The following is a 13606-nucleotide window of genomic DNA, read 5'->3' as shown; positions in this document are numbered from 1 at the left end:
AATTCGCGAGAGCGTGCATCCGCCTGTTTGATTCGAGGGTCTTCGCGAGGTCTCCAATGAACTTGTAATGCAATGTTGTTCCGTTGACAACTCTTGAATACGTCCAAAGCCATATTTTGGAGATCCTGAACAGGACTACCAATCTTGAATATTGCCGCGGCACCTCTATTATCCGTAAGGTGCGCAATTTTGCAGCCCTTGAAACGGGACGTAACTTTGTCCGAAGTGTAAGCTGCAAATATAGCCAAAACCTCACGGGCTGTTGACGACATGGCCACTTCATGGTCCGAGAATTTCTGTTGGATCAGCACCTCCAATTCGCAGGAAAGGTGATGAGAAGCGTGTTGGGTGGATGCACCACAGCAAAGGTTGATAACACTAAAGCCTTTATTGGACGCATCGGACGCAAAAGCACCATCAATAGATCGCACCAATTCTTTCCCGGTGAATGGGAAACTATTGATTTCCCGTAATTGATTTCGAAGGAACAGGAGTTCTCCCTTTAAGGAATCGAGTGACATCCACCTGTTCCACTCTGACGTGTTTGTAGTCTCTGCGATAGCCCGTTGCCCGGCCCGCATCAATAACCGAATAATAGACCCTGTGGCCAATCGACAAGAGGCCACTTTCCCGTAAAGAGAAGCCACTGACCTGACTTTGGCTGAACGTTTTGACAACAACTGATCAATCCCGCACTCAATCTCGAGCAGTTTTGTCTCAGGTATGACATAACGAAGACTAAGTGTATCATTTATTAGTCCTAAGAAAACTCCCGATTGTGTGGGTGGCACGGCTTTCCCTCTTGATTCAATAAAGCCTGCTTGGAGGAGCGTTTCACGAAGGAATGCAATTTGACGCGTGCACATTTCCCTATTGTCAGAAGTACATCGGATGTCGTCAATGTAGACGTCGGTCTTAATCCCCAGACCATGGAAGTATCCCATGATTGGCCTCATGAGCTTTGTGAATGTGCGAACAAGATCGCTTATTCCCAAGAAACAAACATTCCATACATAGCAAGTCTCAGTACCATTCTGATGTATCCACTTGACACCGAAAAATTTCTGGTAGTCTGGTTTTATAGCGACATGATAATAGCCTGATTTTAAATCGATACTAGCCCACCAAGAACCTTGGGCCACACCACTATTCACCTCTTTTAGCGATGTCAAGCGTACCTTACGATATCGTAAGTAGGGATTAATTTGACGACTGGCATCCACCACTAAACGGGGTCTTTTCCCTCTTCGATGTACCAATTGCAATGGTAAGATGCAATGCGGTCTTTTCGTCACCTTTGAAATGGCTCCAGACCGTTCCAATTGATTTAATTCGTCATTCAGGTAAGCATGAGCAGCAGGGTCCCTTGAGCTGGCATTATTGGGTAGTTCGCTTTTGGGGGGCGTAATGATAAAGGGTGGTGAATATCCTTCATCAAGTAATTTGACGAGTTCGGTCGAGAGCACAAAGTTGTTTTTCCAAAATTGAACGTGTTCCGGCAAGTGAATGCGACCAGTCACATGAGGTACCTCTTTTCCCAATAGCATATCCTTCTTGTAACCTTAAGTGTAAACATATGCATAAGCCCAAAAAAAAAAAAAAAAAAAAGCTGCCCGCCCCATTGAATTGAACAATTTAGCTCAAAGTTTGACGCTCCAAAAGACATTGTGAACTACATTAAGAATTCAACTCTATTCTCGTAAGCACAACAATTTGAGACAATCGGAGGTGGCTATTCATTTGGCTTGATTCTTTTTGGGGCAATCCTTCGCAATGTGAAGGGGAGATGCGCAAGTATAGCATTTCCCCATTGCTGACCGTCGTCCCGTAGCTTGTACATGAGCCCCAGCTCTCCAGCCTCGGGCATATTTCTTTTTGATTGTCGTACCAACTGTACCGGGTTCTCGGGGGCGAAAAAACAGTGGGCGCTTTCTGTGCGCGCGATGCCAAAAGGACCTCTTCAACCTTAGCCTTTTTGATCTGTCGTAACACATAATCCGTTCGATCGGAGTAACGCGGATCGCTCGTCCTTCGGCCTTCAATTCCCTCCATGACTTCTAGCCCATGAGTCTCCAGAATTTCAGCCATGGCCACCTCGTGGCGAGCCGCATCGATGCCCACCTGAAGTGCTGCCCCAAGGTGTCGACTAATACGCCGACTAATACTAAAACTGACGTCCTTTCGCCCTTGCTAAGTCAAGGTTGCACCATAGCCTCCGCACTTCGCGCAGTTGAAATCCCATCAAGATGTGGGACGTGGCATATCGGGCAGTGGCAATTCGGCCAGGACATTGAACTTCAATTCGCCTCACATCCTCCAATGCCTTCAACTTCTGGTCTGTAAGAAGAACACAGTCAGTTCCATGACTTGATAGGCAGTTGCTCATCCTCTTAACACAACCTGGCCATACATCTGGCCCACGCCAAGAATTACATTGTATATAATAAAGTCTGGTCAAGTCCATTCGGAGTCACCCGAACTAAACTCTGCTGCCAAACGGCGCCACAAGTGCCCGAATTCCGACAACTCTCTTGGAGGACAATATCTCTCAAGCATATCGTTGCAGCCGAACGGCGCACACATATAAGCTTAGATAAGGGCGCCTAAGACTGTTTTTTGCAGCCAATCGGCGCCCAAGAACAGTCTTGCAGCCCAAATGCAATGAAAAAGTTCTAAAACAAATAAGCAAGACTCACCAGCAAATTTTTCGCGCGATCCCGAAATCTTCCCGACGTGTGCTGGCTCCGCGCCTTTCCCAATCCAGTAACCCGCGGGGGGCGGGCATCTTCGTTTCTTATTTGAAACCGCTCCTTTCCCCCAATCGTTCCCACCGAATTCGTCCCACTTGTCGTCAGAATCGGATTGATCACTGATGGACGAGTCTGATTGCGACAGAAGGGGGCTCGATTCCAAATGCGGGAAATCTTCAAAACGCCCATGTCCATTGGCGTTCTTGGCCTTTCTTGCCGGCATTGACGTCCTCTTCTCCCGTTTTTTTTGGAGGGACTGAAGGCTTGTGGCTGAAAACTTGTGCTTGTGTGCAAGTGTCCCGAGATTCGACCTCGTGGAACCCATGAAATTCGTCGTCTGAACTCTCACTTCCGTCATGGGAACGGATAGCCATATCTTCAAGCTCGTCAGAGTGCTCAACGTAATTTGGGATGTCGTCTGGGGCATGATGTACTCGGCGGCGCGAGGGGCCCTTTCCTTTGTTGGAGGTTCCGGATTTTCCTTTCCCCACATGTGGTGGCTCAGACCCACTCCTTCCAGCCGTGAGCGCCGATTTCGTTGAAGTCCGAAGGGACGACTTCCACGCCCCAAACGAATTTGATGGAACATCGCCTCCAATTGACTCAAGTTGGCCTCGTTTAGGCATGCTCGGCAATCACGGTTGATGGCAAAGCCCGATGCTGTGGATATCCAACGATTTCGTTCACGGAAATTCCACGTTGTTCTCACACGTCTTATTACTAGGACGATTCCACGCGTAATGACGCCGGCTGACTAGTTGAGTAGCTATGAAGACGTGATGACACGGTACACTTGAAATATGATAGCGCAACCTCTCTCATCCTCCGGTTAGGAAATATATATATTCACACGAATATTTATCGACCACGATTAATGCATTGTCTTTCAAGCAATCTTTTAATTTCTGGAAAAGCACGGTCGTGTTGAACCCACGAAGAGTTTTCATCTCCTCAACCAAATTGCCCCCCGAGCTCTTCCAATTTGAGAATTTCAGTAGCACGTCTGGATCATTTACGTTGCCGTCAAAGGAAGAAATCAGTTTGAATGCATCGAACTGCATGACAGTCTTGCAATCGCGCGGATTGGTCATGTGGTCGGTGACTTGGGCGCTGTGTCCATCTGTTTGATATACCGGACGGATTGACGCTTCGTATTCAAACAAAGCGACCATGTCCTTCATTTTACTTGTAATGGCGTCCAATTGTTCAGTGAGAGGGTCGATTTCAGGTTTAAACCAAGCATCTGCCACCTGGTGATACGAGCTTTCAAGGGCTGGGAGGAGAGTGTTCATCAGATCCTCCGCGAAACGTCTAGCCTTAAATGCTCAATTCTCGCGCTTTCATCGTCAATGCTTTTGGAGTGAAAGTCCAACAACACTTTCGAAAATTTGACATGAAGTTGTTCGAGCACTTGGCAATCGTTTTCAAACCGTTTCTCCGCTTTTCGTCTGGTCGGGATGAGTTTTATAGCTTGTTGGAGTTTGCCTCCCATCAGGGCCGAAATTTGGTCAGCAGTGGCTTCCGGATAATCTTGCGTCAACGCTACGTTCCAACGTGGCCCAACCAACTCTAGTTCTGCTTGAAAAGCAGTGAGTTCAGCGGAAAGAGGAGCAGTCATGGCGTTGGCTTCAACCATTCCGATGTCGACATTTTCATCAGGTGAATGGTCATCCATTTCTTCCCGGCCTGAAATGGCGTCGGGTTGAGAGGTTTGGTCTTCCATCGGCTCGAGTGGGCCCGATAGGAAACTAGTCTCTGCCATCTTTCAACGTACGGAACTAAAAACGAAGAAGTAACTCTTCTTCCGTTTCTTAGCTCGATTTGTCCTACATAAAGTCTTCATTGCTCGCGTTTGGAGCAAGGTCTTTCCCATCGCACAAATATAACTTAAGCCAGTTTAGTGAGCTCTCGACCGCCAATCAAGCTTAACTGGACTTTGCGCATCAAGTGCCTTGACTTCGCCCGATCAGCGAGAAAATCCTTAAACCCTTTTCAAAACCTTCTCCCTCACGAACTTTCTTGTGTCCGGTCTTGAGATTGTTTCCACGCTCTTAGGATAACCTCCAAGTCAGAGATAGAAAAGGGTTAGGGCTATCTTAAGAGGCACAAACAGCTTGAAGTAGTGACATGTGAGGATGGGAAAAACCTCGCTAGATTTCAAAATCCAACAAAATCTCAATCAACTCCAGTTACGGCTTTACTTTCAATTGCGGGCTCTTAACATCCGGCTCGAAGGACCATGATTAAGCCTAACTAGTATTGATGGATATGATAGATCGGAATGTATAAGTAAAAGAAATGACTTACTCGTAAGACAGAGGTGAGGGTTTTTCCGTGCGACATGTGGCTCGTCGGAAACGGAAGTGATACATTTCAAGATTCTCTTTGGTCTATTTTTCTCACTGCCCTACCTTCGATGTAACCGCCCTCGGCCCAAGACGGGCTTGTAACTCGGAATCGTCTCAGGGTTCCGACAGCTGTAAAGTAAGCTTTAACAAAACATAACTCTTCACAGAGCAAATGGGCTAGCATTCTGGTTCGGTGGTAATGAATGAATTACCAGAAGAGGGCTAATTCATTCAATCTCTAGTATTCTATACCATGCTTTGAGATCAGGGTGGGCATTTCATTTTTGGACACTTTTGTCCACCCCTGTCCAAAAGTGTCCAAAAGTGTCCAAAAATAAGGGTGGACAAAAGTGGACAAAAGTGTCCAAAAGTGGACAAAAGTGGACAAAAATACGAACCTTTAAAACTACAAATATAAAGGATATTCTGTATGAAACCTATCCTCTACTTCAAAAATTGCTCATTGATGGTTCCAAGAGCAAGATAAGTCTTTAAAACCTTTGCCATATACCTCTAACATACCCAAAAAAGGTATTTGAAAGACAGGTTCTTAACTCTTTTTTTCTTACGTTAGATTAGAAAGCAAGCAGGGAACAAAGTCTCCCTCTAGTAGAATGCAGCTGTTGCAAAGGATTCAAAAACTGAAATAGCTAAACATTATATTCTGGTTATCTGGCTTCATTTATTCAACATTATTAACTTTTTGCAAAAATGTTTTACTTAAAATCATCAGTCATTTGGGATTTCTTCTTAAAAAGTACTAATATTAAAAATTGAATTTCTTACGAATTGCTAAAATCTAATAATGACATATTTTCCTATACTTATGGTTTTTCTTCCATAAGTAAGTTAATTGAGACATTGTTAGGCATATTTTTAACTTTTAAAGATGCGCTTGATGTCAGGAAATGAGATTCCCAATGTTTCTTAAAGAAACATACATCTTAGTTTTTAGATGTATTATAAAAGTGTAATTCATGCACTCCTTATAAATATGTTATGTATATTACAAATATGAGAAGTATTATTGGATATTTGATATTCAGCTCCTAAGCTTTTTTAAAATTATTTTTTTTAATCTTTGTTAAAATTACCCAGCCACCAAATGCCCTGATTATAGTGTGGCTTTGACTTATTAACATTCAAAATATATTAAAGATATTTGTTTTGACTTTATAAAGCTGTATTGTATCAAGATAACGAATTTCGTTAAGTGTATATCTTGGAAATTAAAAACGTTAGTGAAAAGGCTAGTTGTTACTTCATATTTATGTGTTTGAAGAAAGCTTAGATTTTATTGATTACTGATTCTATTTGCTGGTTCACATCTAGATTTGGTAAAGAAATATCATGATGTAGGGTTTAAAAGTGTTTGCTTGTCAATCCCCTTTTGCACAATTGTACTTAATTTTGGACACATTCTGCCCACTTTTGTTCACTTTTGTCCATTTTTGTCCACTTTTGTCCACTTTTGTCCACTTTTGTCCACTTTTGTCCACTTTTGTCCACTTTTGGACACTTTTGGACACTTTTGGACACTTGGTGTCCAAAAGTCACGCTAATTCTCAAAATTGCCCACCCTGTTTGAGATGGCATTACTTCTGACCCGGTCGTTCGATTACTTTTTCGTATCATTGACCCACTGCACTTTTTTCCTACGTAAATACAACTCGTCAAAAGAAACGAATGCTTCTTCGAAATTATGTATGTCACAAAAGCGAATCATCGAATATCCACATGGAGGTTGTTATTGCGGATGTAGACATCCAGTTGCCATATTTCCTGTGAAATACATTCGGTAAGAAATAATGTAGCTTTGGTCTCGGGGAGAGCTGATGTACTTACGGGGTCACTGACTTGTGTCCAATAATCCAGAGCCCGGATCAATCTCAGATTCGGACAGTTTTCAATCAAGGAGTAAACGGTCGTCAACGTCAAACTTTTGCTGCTCGATATTCGAAGTTCCTCCAATTTTTGTAGTTGGTTTGCAGACTGAATTTGTACGAAGTCCTCGTCACCGATCTCGGTACTGGAGCCTGTGATCAAGCATTCGATATTGAGCATGTTTTGGAGGAGTGTAACAATATACTCCACATCGGATTCGCTGACCATGGCAAATTTTTGGATTGCCCACATGGCATTCAAGTGACATTTTCGAGTGGGGACTTGAAAGTCTCTGAAAATGCAGTTATAAAAGCCCAATGTACCCAATTGCGGGCACATTTGACTTAAAAACACCAATGCCTCGTAATCAATCTCATCCACGTGGATCAAATACAGAACACGGAGTTGAGGTCCAATTTTCAGGATCAAGTCGTCCAAGCTGTTTCGGTAGAAATCCCCTCCCCAATTATGAAGTTCCGTCAGATATTGGAATGAAGAGAGGATAGAAAAACTCTCTAAGTGATCCTCACTGAACTGGAACATCATTTTACGAATCTCTGGGCACATGTGCGAGACCAAGGTCATTTGCTCGGTGTCGTGGAAAAAGTATTGTTCGGAGGACCAAAACTCTCGAAGTTTGAGCTTCGGATAATCTTGTTGGAGGTCATGACATTCGTGACTGAGCACCTCTAGAGCGTCACACAGAAAATCTCCTCGTACCAAAACGAGAAGCTCCTTGAGGCTTCTCAGCAGTATGGCGTGTCCAAATGGAGTGATACTGGTGTGGAACAAGTGAAGGTGGGTGATCCCGCTTATTTTCGAAATATCTTTGGCTCCAGCATCGGTGACCTAACATGGGAACTTGGATCAGGTTCGTGTCCTCTCATGGTATGTTCTCGTCCTACCTGAAAAGAGTGCTCCAAGTCTAGAATCTTCAGCGTTCCCCCGCAGGTTTTCTGAATCACCTCCAACATCTCATCGCTGGCATCGTAATTTAATGAGAAGTGCACAAGGCGGTCCATGAAGCTCAGTGCTTGGATGAACTTGGGCTGAAAGACCTGAGACCACCCTCCGGAGCCGGATCCAAGAAGGAGAGACCTCAATTGTGGAAAATGGATCAAAAGGTCATACAGCTTCGTGCGCAGCATCTTGACCACGTTGGGCAGATCCAGATGGACTAAGGAGGGTATGATGATGAGATTGACGAACTCCGTGATGATGTACACGGTCTGCGTGAACTTGCTGGCGTATTTGTTGTCTTCGTCCATTCTCCAGTGGTCCTTTTTCCGGTCCACACAAGTGGCAATGGCTGATAAAAGGTGTTGGATCACTGAATGGACCTGATTACTGGGCAGACCCTCTAGGAAATTAGCTTTGAAATCGTCGATAAACCGCTCCAAAGCTCGATTTCTCTGGTGATCGCTGGGAATGTCGATTAATGTGTGGGAGATACTCTCAATGACATTTTCAAAGAACAGCTTGCTACTTAACAGACATATATTTTCCAATGATTTGGGTTTGCACCGTGGAGACATAACTTCAACATGCAAATGAAAAGACAATCTACCTGGTGTTCTGTCTTTTTGACACTGTGCCAATATCTTTGCGTCATGAGTGCATGTAAAAGCAATTTGAAAATGACAACATGGTTGGAGATTGATGAAAATCTCTCTGACAATGACTTCACAAGATTGAACTGAGATTCAAGTAGGACATGTCCTGGACGCAACGATTGTCCGCTACCTCATCAGCTAGGGCATACAGGATATCTAACAAGAGCTCTTTGGAGAGATTTCGGACCCGCGGCAACTTGGCCACCTTGGAAAAATGGCGGGTAATCAAGTTCAGGGCATATTTCTTCATATCATGGGCTTGGCTCTTGTCCGCTGCCTCCAGGATCTGAATCACATTCTCGAAGGTGACATTACGCTCGAGGTTGTGTTTGCAAAACACTTGCAATCGATTGTTGGAGAAAATGTAGAAATGAGGCGCGGAAAATAGGTACAAAGAGTCTTCGGGCGGCATCGTGATTTCCCCGTAATACACATATCGAAGAAGACTATGGAAACTTTGGCGCGAGGGTACGGTTTCTCCAATGGAGATATTGACCGTATTGGTTATGGGCTTGAACGACCGAAACATGCCTTCGAAATAGGCACTTCTCGCCGCTAAGATCACCTTATGACTGGGCACCAGATCACTTTCCAAGGATAGCATCACATCCGAGAACTCTTCGGCCGTCTTCGAAAACAAAAACCGTTTAAGGTCCTCTTTTAGAGACGTTCCCGGCGCATTGGGATCCAACACTCCGGGAATGATGGGGACCAAGTCGGCTTGGAGCGAGTTTCTGGGATTCGGCGTCTGTTTTCGCCGGATGATCTCCACCATCAGCCCCTGATCCAAGGTTTCGAATTCCCGACTCATGATTATCTCCTTAAAGTTGAACTCCTTGATGATGAACTTGAGACAACGTTCTTCAATGAAATGAAGCTGAAGATGCGAGGCGTTCTTCAGGGCGACCAGGACATTTTTCAGATTGATCGAATTCTCGATGTATAGAGAACAGAGCTGCTCCAACCGATGCATTTGAAGCTTCACCGCTAACGTGTACACTTGCATCATGACCAACACCACATCGTTAGACGCAGCTAATTGACGCTGATTGTGAGTGGGATCGATTTGATCCGTGTAAATAAAATCCAGGATCAGTTTGAAGGCATGGCTATTGAAATCCGGGAACTGGACCATCAACCAACCATCGTGTTTTGCCTCACGCCGGATTTTGGCTTCACGGATCCGCTCCAAGAGATAACTCGATCGAGCCACCACCAAGGCCGTGTGGGCTCGAACTTCCTCCCGATTTGGGCCTATCACGAACTTAACGTCACTAAATTGTTGGCTCTGCCAGAGACGTCCAAAATCGTCCTGGAGGGTGCATTTGGGAAAAGCCGACAATTGGAAGCGGTACATCTCGCCCAGCCGGATGTTATCCTCCACCGTTCCACCAAAGACATACATGGCATCCTTGACCACCGCAGCCGCGTGAAACAGACGACCCGTTGGAATTTGCGAATCCGGCGAAGGGCTGACCAACGACCAAGTTTGCGAATCCAAATCGAAGGCGTGCAAATCGTTGGGCAACACATTGTCCGCCCAACCCCCGAACACGAATAACCGGCGATCAAAGGCCACCATGGTATGGCCATAACGACGATTGGGCGGGAGGGGCGTGTCTCGCAGAATGTGCTCCGTGCTAATCCGGCTCCAAGTTTTGGAGGGAAAATGGAATTGGAACAAGGAATTGGTGATCTTGGCGCCGGATTGACCGCTGAACACGAACATGGAATCGCGAGCCACGGCCACCGGGAAATTACAACATGTGGGCGGTGACTCGCCGGTATAATGTACCTCCTCCCACACCCGCGGGCCCTCCCCGGACAACGAGATCTGCCACATGTCATTCAATCGGGCATTACCATCATATCCTGAAATACATCATGTATCACATCACTCTTGGATTTTCTGTACAAAAGCAGAAGTATATCCCATCCTTACCCGCAAAAACCACCAATTGGCCCTGATACACGGCGGCTCCATGGGCTGATCGGGGCACGGGTCGAGGACCCCCATGCAGTCGCCATTCGACCCATTGCATGCTTTTGAACTTGTACTCCCACAAATCGTTGCGATTGCTCAGATTGGAATTGGAGTGAATGTCGCCCGTGTACCCCCCAAACACGTACATGGCCGTGTCGTGGACCACGGCACTGTGGTGATAACGTGGTGCGGGTCGATTACCCGTGCTCAGGGCCCGTTGCCAGGATTTCTCCTTCACGTCGAAGATGAGGAGGTCGTTGAGCATGGATCGACCGTTGTCGCCGCCGAAGACGTAGACAAAGTCGTTGTGCGAGACCACCGTGTGCTTGGACCGTCTCGCCCCCACGAACTCGTCGCAATCGGGCATCTTGAGCCACCGATTGACCGTCTCAAAAGGCCCAAAGTCCAAGGTGATAATGGACTCCTCCTCTTCCTCAGTGGCGTTGGCGACGGTGGCGGTGGTGCCGGAATAGGAGGAGGAGGAGGAAGAGCCATCCACCCGATGGCCTGGAGCGGCTTGCGCGGCTTGAGCGCTGGCCGGCTGAGCCGAGGCCAACAAAGCGGAGGTAGAGGACGAGGAGGCGGTGCCGGGGCTCAAGGTGGACGCCATGCTCATTGGAGGAAAGAAGGAAGGGGTTACCACCGCCCCAAGGATAGATAGATAGATGGATGGATGGAGATGAGAATGGAAGATGATATGGAGCAACCAGATGGATGGAAGATCTTGTCAGCTGGACCAAGGACTTCAAACGTAAAATGAAACAAAACAGAGTGTTATTATTGTATCAGGGTGGCAAAACATTTGAGTCAATTTTGTTAGCTCGTTCAATATCAATTATGTAAAGAAAGAAAGAATTCGAGGAAAAATGAACTACTCAGATTTATGGCTTTTGGTAGAGGGAGAAAACTTTGAAGTCAGACTTGGACAAATTTTTGGACAGCATTCCATATCAACCCTCGATTCAAGGACTGGCTCGGTCTGTCACTTCGTCATTATTCGTCAAATATCATATGAAGATTACAAGGTAATAACTTAATAACTAGACGACTTATAAACTTTCATTTTTATAGGACTGGGGACTACAATCCCTGTAGCGGTTAAAAGAGCCCGTGAAAAAAAAACAAACCAAAGAGAGAAGGCAAAGAACACTTTCAAGCTTTTACAATTTGTCTCTTAGGCCCTGAAATTTTGAACAAAATTAATTCAGCAAAACCTTAATTTCGACCGACTATGTACATAGTAGGAATCAGGGCCGCAGGATTGCTCGCTGCGCCAGCTCGGTGGTCAAGGTCCCTTGCCTAGCCTAGCTCATGGCGCACTCCACGCCTAGCTCAACTTCATGCTAATTGCCAAGTGCTGGTCACGCTGGTCACACTCACTGTCAATTGTGAAGAAGCTGTCCCTGAGTTACCTTTTATTTGTAAAGTATTGCCGGAATCAGATTGTTCACATTATAATCAATGCGATTTAACGTAGATGGCTTGTTTTTTAATGGCTGATTATACTGGTCCTCACTCAACTGTTGTGTTCAAATTCTGTTTGTTGATAGTGAATGATATGACTAGCCTAAATGTTGTTTTTTAATGTTTTAGCAATTGTTTTTTGTGGTATGACGAGTTTTTTTGATGAGTAAGAGTTTTTATCGGATTTCATCAATACTAACTAAGTCTCTAGTACAATCCATCTACCATGCGGCCATCTACTATCTACCGTTTTGAGGCCGCAAGTCTGTGCGGTTGCGGCCCTGATACCACATGTAAATGTACGCAAGGGCTGCATCCACAGGGTTGGCCCTGGTAAGTTCGTTCACTCCAAAGGCTCGCAAGAGGATGTACACATACAAAGGGATAAGTGAGAAAACAAGAAAAGTGTCCATCTCCGACAGACCTTCCTTCATACAATAAGATGACTTAGAAATAGATGCTGATCAGGGTGCTCAGATTTTAGGAAAATAAATGTGACAATTATGGCTTCAAATTATGACCAAAAAGTGACAATTTGTCATACATTGAAAATGTAACTATTAATGGACTAAAAGCTTTTAAAAATACTACTTCGTGCTGATCTACTGTGTCTAAAGACAAGGCAGCTAGATTTGTCCATTTTGAAGGTCTGGACTTGAACTTTCAAACAGAATGAAATGTATTCAAAATGAAGTAAATAGACGCTTTTTGAGCTTTATTGATAAAGTCTTTACTGCAGCTGAAATATGATGCACACAAGTTTTCATCAAGTAATATCTTAATGGAAAATCCAATTTATAACTGATGAAATAAAAGAGATTTATCTAATTAGCTAGTCCTAGCTATATTAAATGACTTAATTGAATATGAAACAGAGCCAATAATTAAGTAATAAATTATGAAAGGAATCAACATTGTTTTAAAGCAAAAACAGTGCAACAATATACTCAAATTAACCCCACTGACGAGCTCCGTGATTATGCCCTTACATAAGCACATGGTAAGGTTAAGCAAGGACGGCTCTAACCTAGAGAACTCATTGGGTTAAGTTAGCGAAAGTTAAGCGCCTTGCAGTGGGATACCCCCACATGGTTTCGAGAGCGCATATTTTGAGATGCGACATGGTCTGAGTCGCATCTACTGCGAGTAACAGATAGCTTCGTGAACTCACAAATTGAAATGCGACTGGTTAAAATTTAGTACTGTCGCATTTCAAAATTTGCGTTCACTAAACCACGTGGGGGGTACCCGAGGTACCCCATTCGGTGCCTAGGTCTAATTATCATGGAGCATGGAGCTCGAATCGACAAACTTTTGACCCGCTTCGTCTATCTGAGCTCCTTTATACAACAGAGTTAAGTTTGATATTCAGGTTTGTTGGTAGACCAAATATTGTTTAAAGTAAAAATGGCAACAAGTAGGTAAATCCGAATCTTTCGTTTTGATTGTACCAGGAATTACATTTTTCCAGTGGTTAGGAAAGCTGGTGAAAACCAAAACTGAAATAGTATGGAAAAGTTCTGGCTGATGATTTAATCCTTGACCTGATCATGCTGGACAAAA

At 44.6% G+C, this 13606-nt stretch overlaps 3 protein-coding genes across 3 annotated transcripts; all 3 read right to left on the bottom strand.

Annotated features, from left to right (window-relative positions):
- Positions 1 to 1725: 1725 nt before the first annotated feature.
- Positions 1726 to 6638, bottom strand: LOC131889277 (uncharacterized). The gene is made up of 2 exons (XM_059238358.1): positions 2697 to 6638; positions 1726 to 2337 (listed from the first exon to the last, which is right to left on the bottom strand). Exons 1-2 carry the CDS (start codon positions 3337 to 3339, stop codon positions 2165 to 2167), a joined length of 816 nt encoding a protein of 271 aa, XP_059094341.1. The 5' UTR covers positions 3340 to 6638; the 3' UTR covers positions 1726 to 2164.
- Positions 6639 to 6771: 133 nt separating this feature from the next.
- LOC131889271 (uncharacterized) lies at positions 6772 to 8656 on the bottom strand. Its single transcript, XM_059238350.1, has 3 exons — positions 7888 to 8656; positions 6944 to 7831; positions 6772 to 6880 (listed from the first exon to the last, which is right to left on the bottom strand). Exons 1-3 carry the CDS (start codon positions 8515 to 8517, stop codon positions 6821 to 6823), a joined length of 1578 nt encoding a protein of 525 aa, XP_059094333.1. The 5' UTR covers positions 8518 to 8656; the 3' UTR covers positions 6772 to 6820.
- On the bottom strand, positions 8466 to 11329 carry LOC131889267 (leucine-zipper-like transcriptional regulator 1). Its single transcript, XM_059238342.1, has 2 exons — positions 10538 to 11329; positions 8466 to 10467 (listed from the first exon to the last, which is right to left on the bottom strand). Exons 1-2 carry the CDS (start codon positions 11193 to 11195, stop codon positions 8666 to 8668), a joined length of 2460 nt encoding a protein of 819 aa, XP_059094325.1. The 5' UTR covers positions 11196 to 11329; the 3' UTR covers positions 8466 to 8665.
- Positions 11330 to 13606: the final 2277 nt, after the last annotated feature.

The sequence above is a fragment of the Tigriopus californicus genome, chromosome 10 (assembly GCF_007210705.1).
Source record: "Tigriopus californicus strain San Diego chromosome 10, Tcal_SD_v2.1, whole genome shotgun sequence".
NCBI classification, from domain to species: Eukaryota; Metazoa; Arthropoda; class Copepoda; order Harpacticoida; family Harpacticidae; genus Tigriopus; species Tigriopus californicus.
Note: the sequence above shows the minus strand (reverse complement) of the source record. Positions and strands in the feature narration are given on the sequence as shown.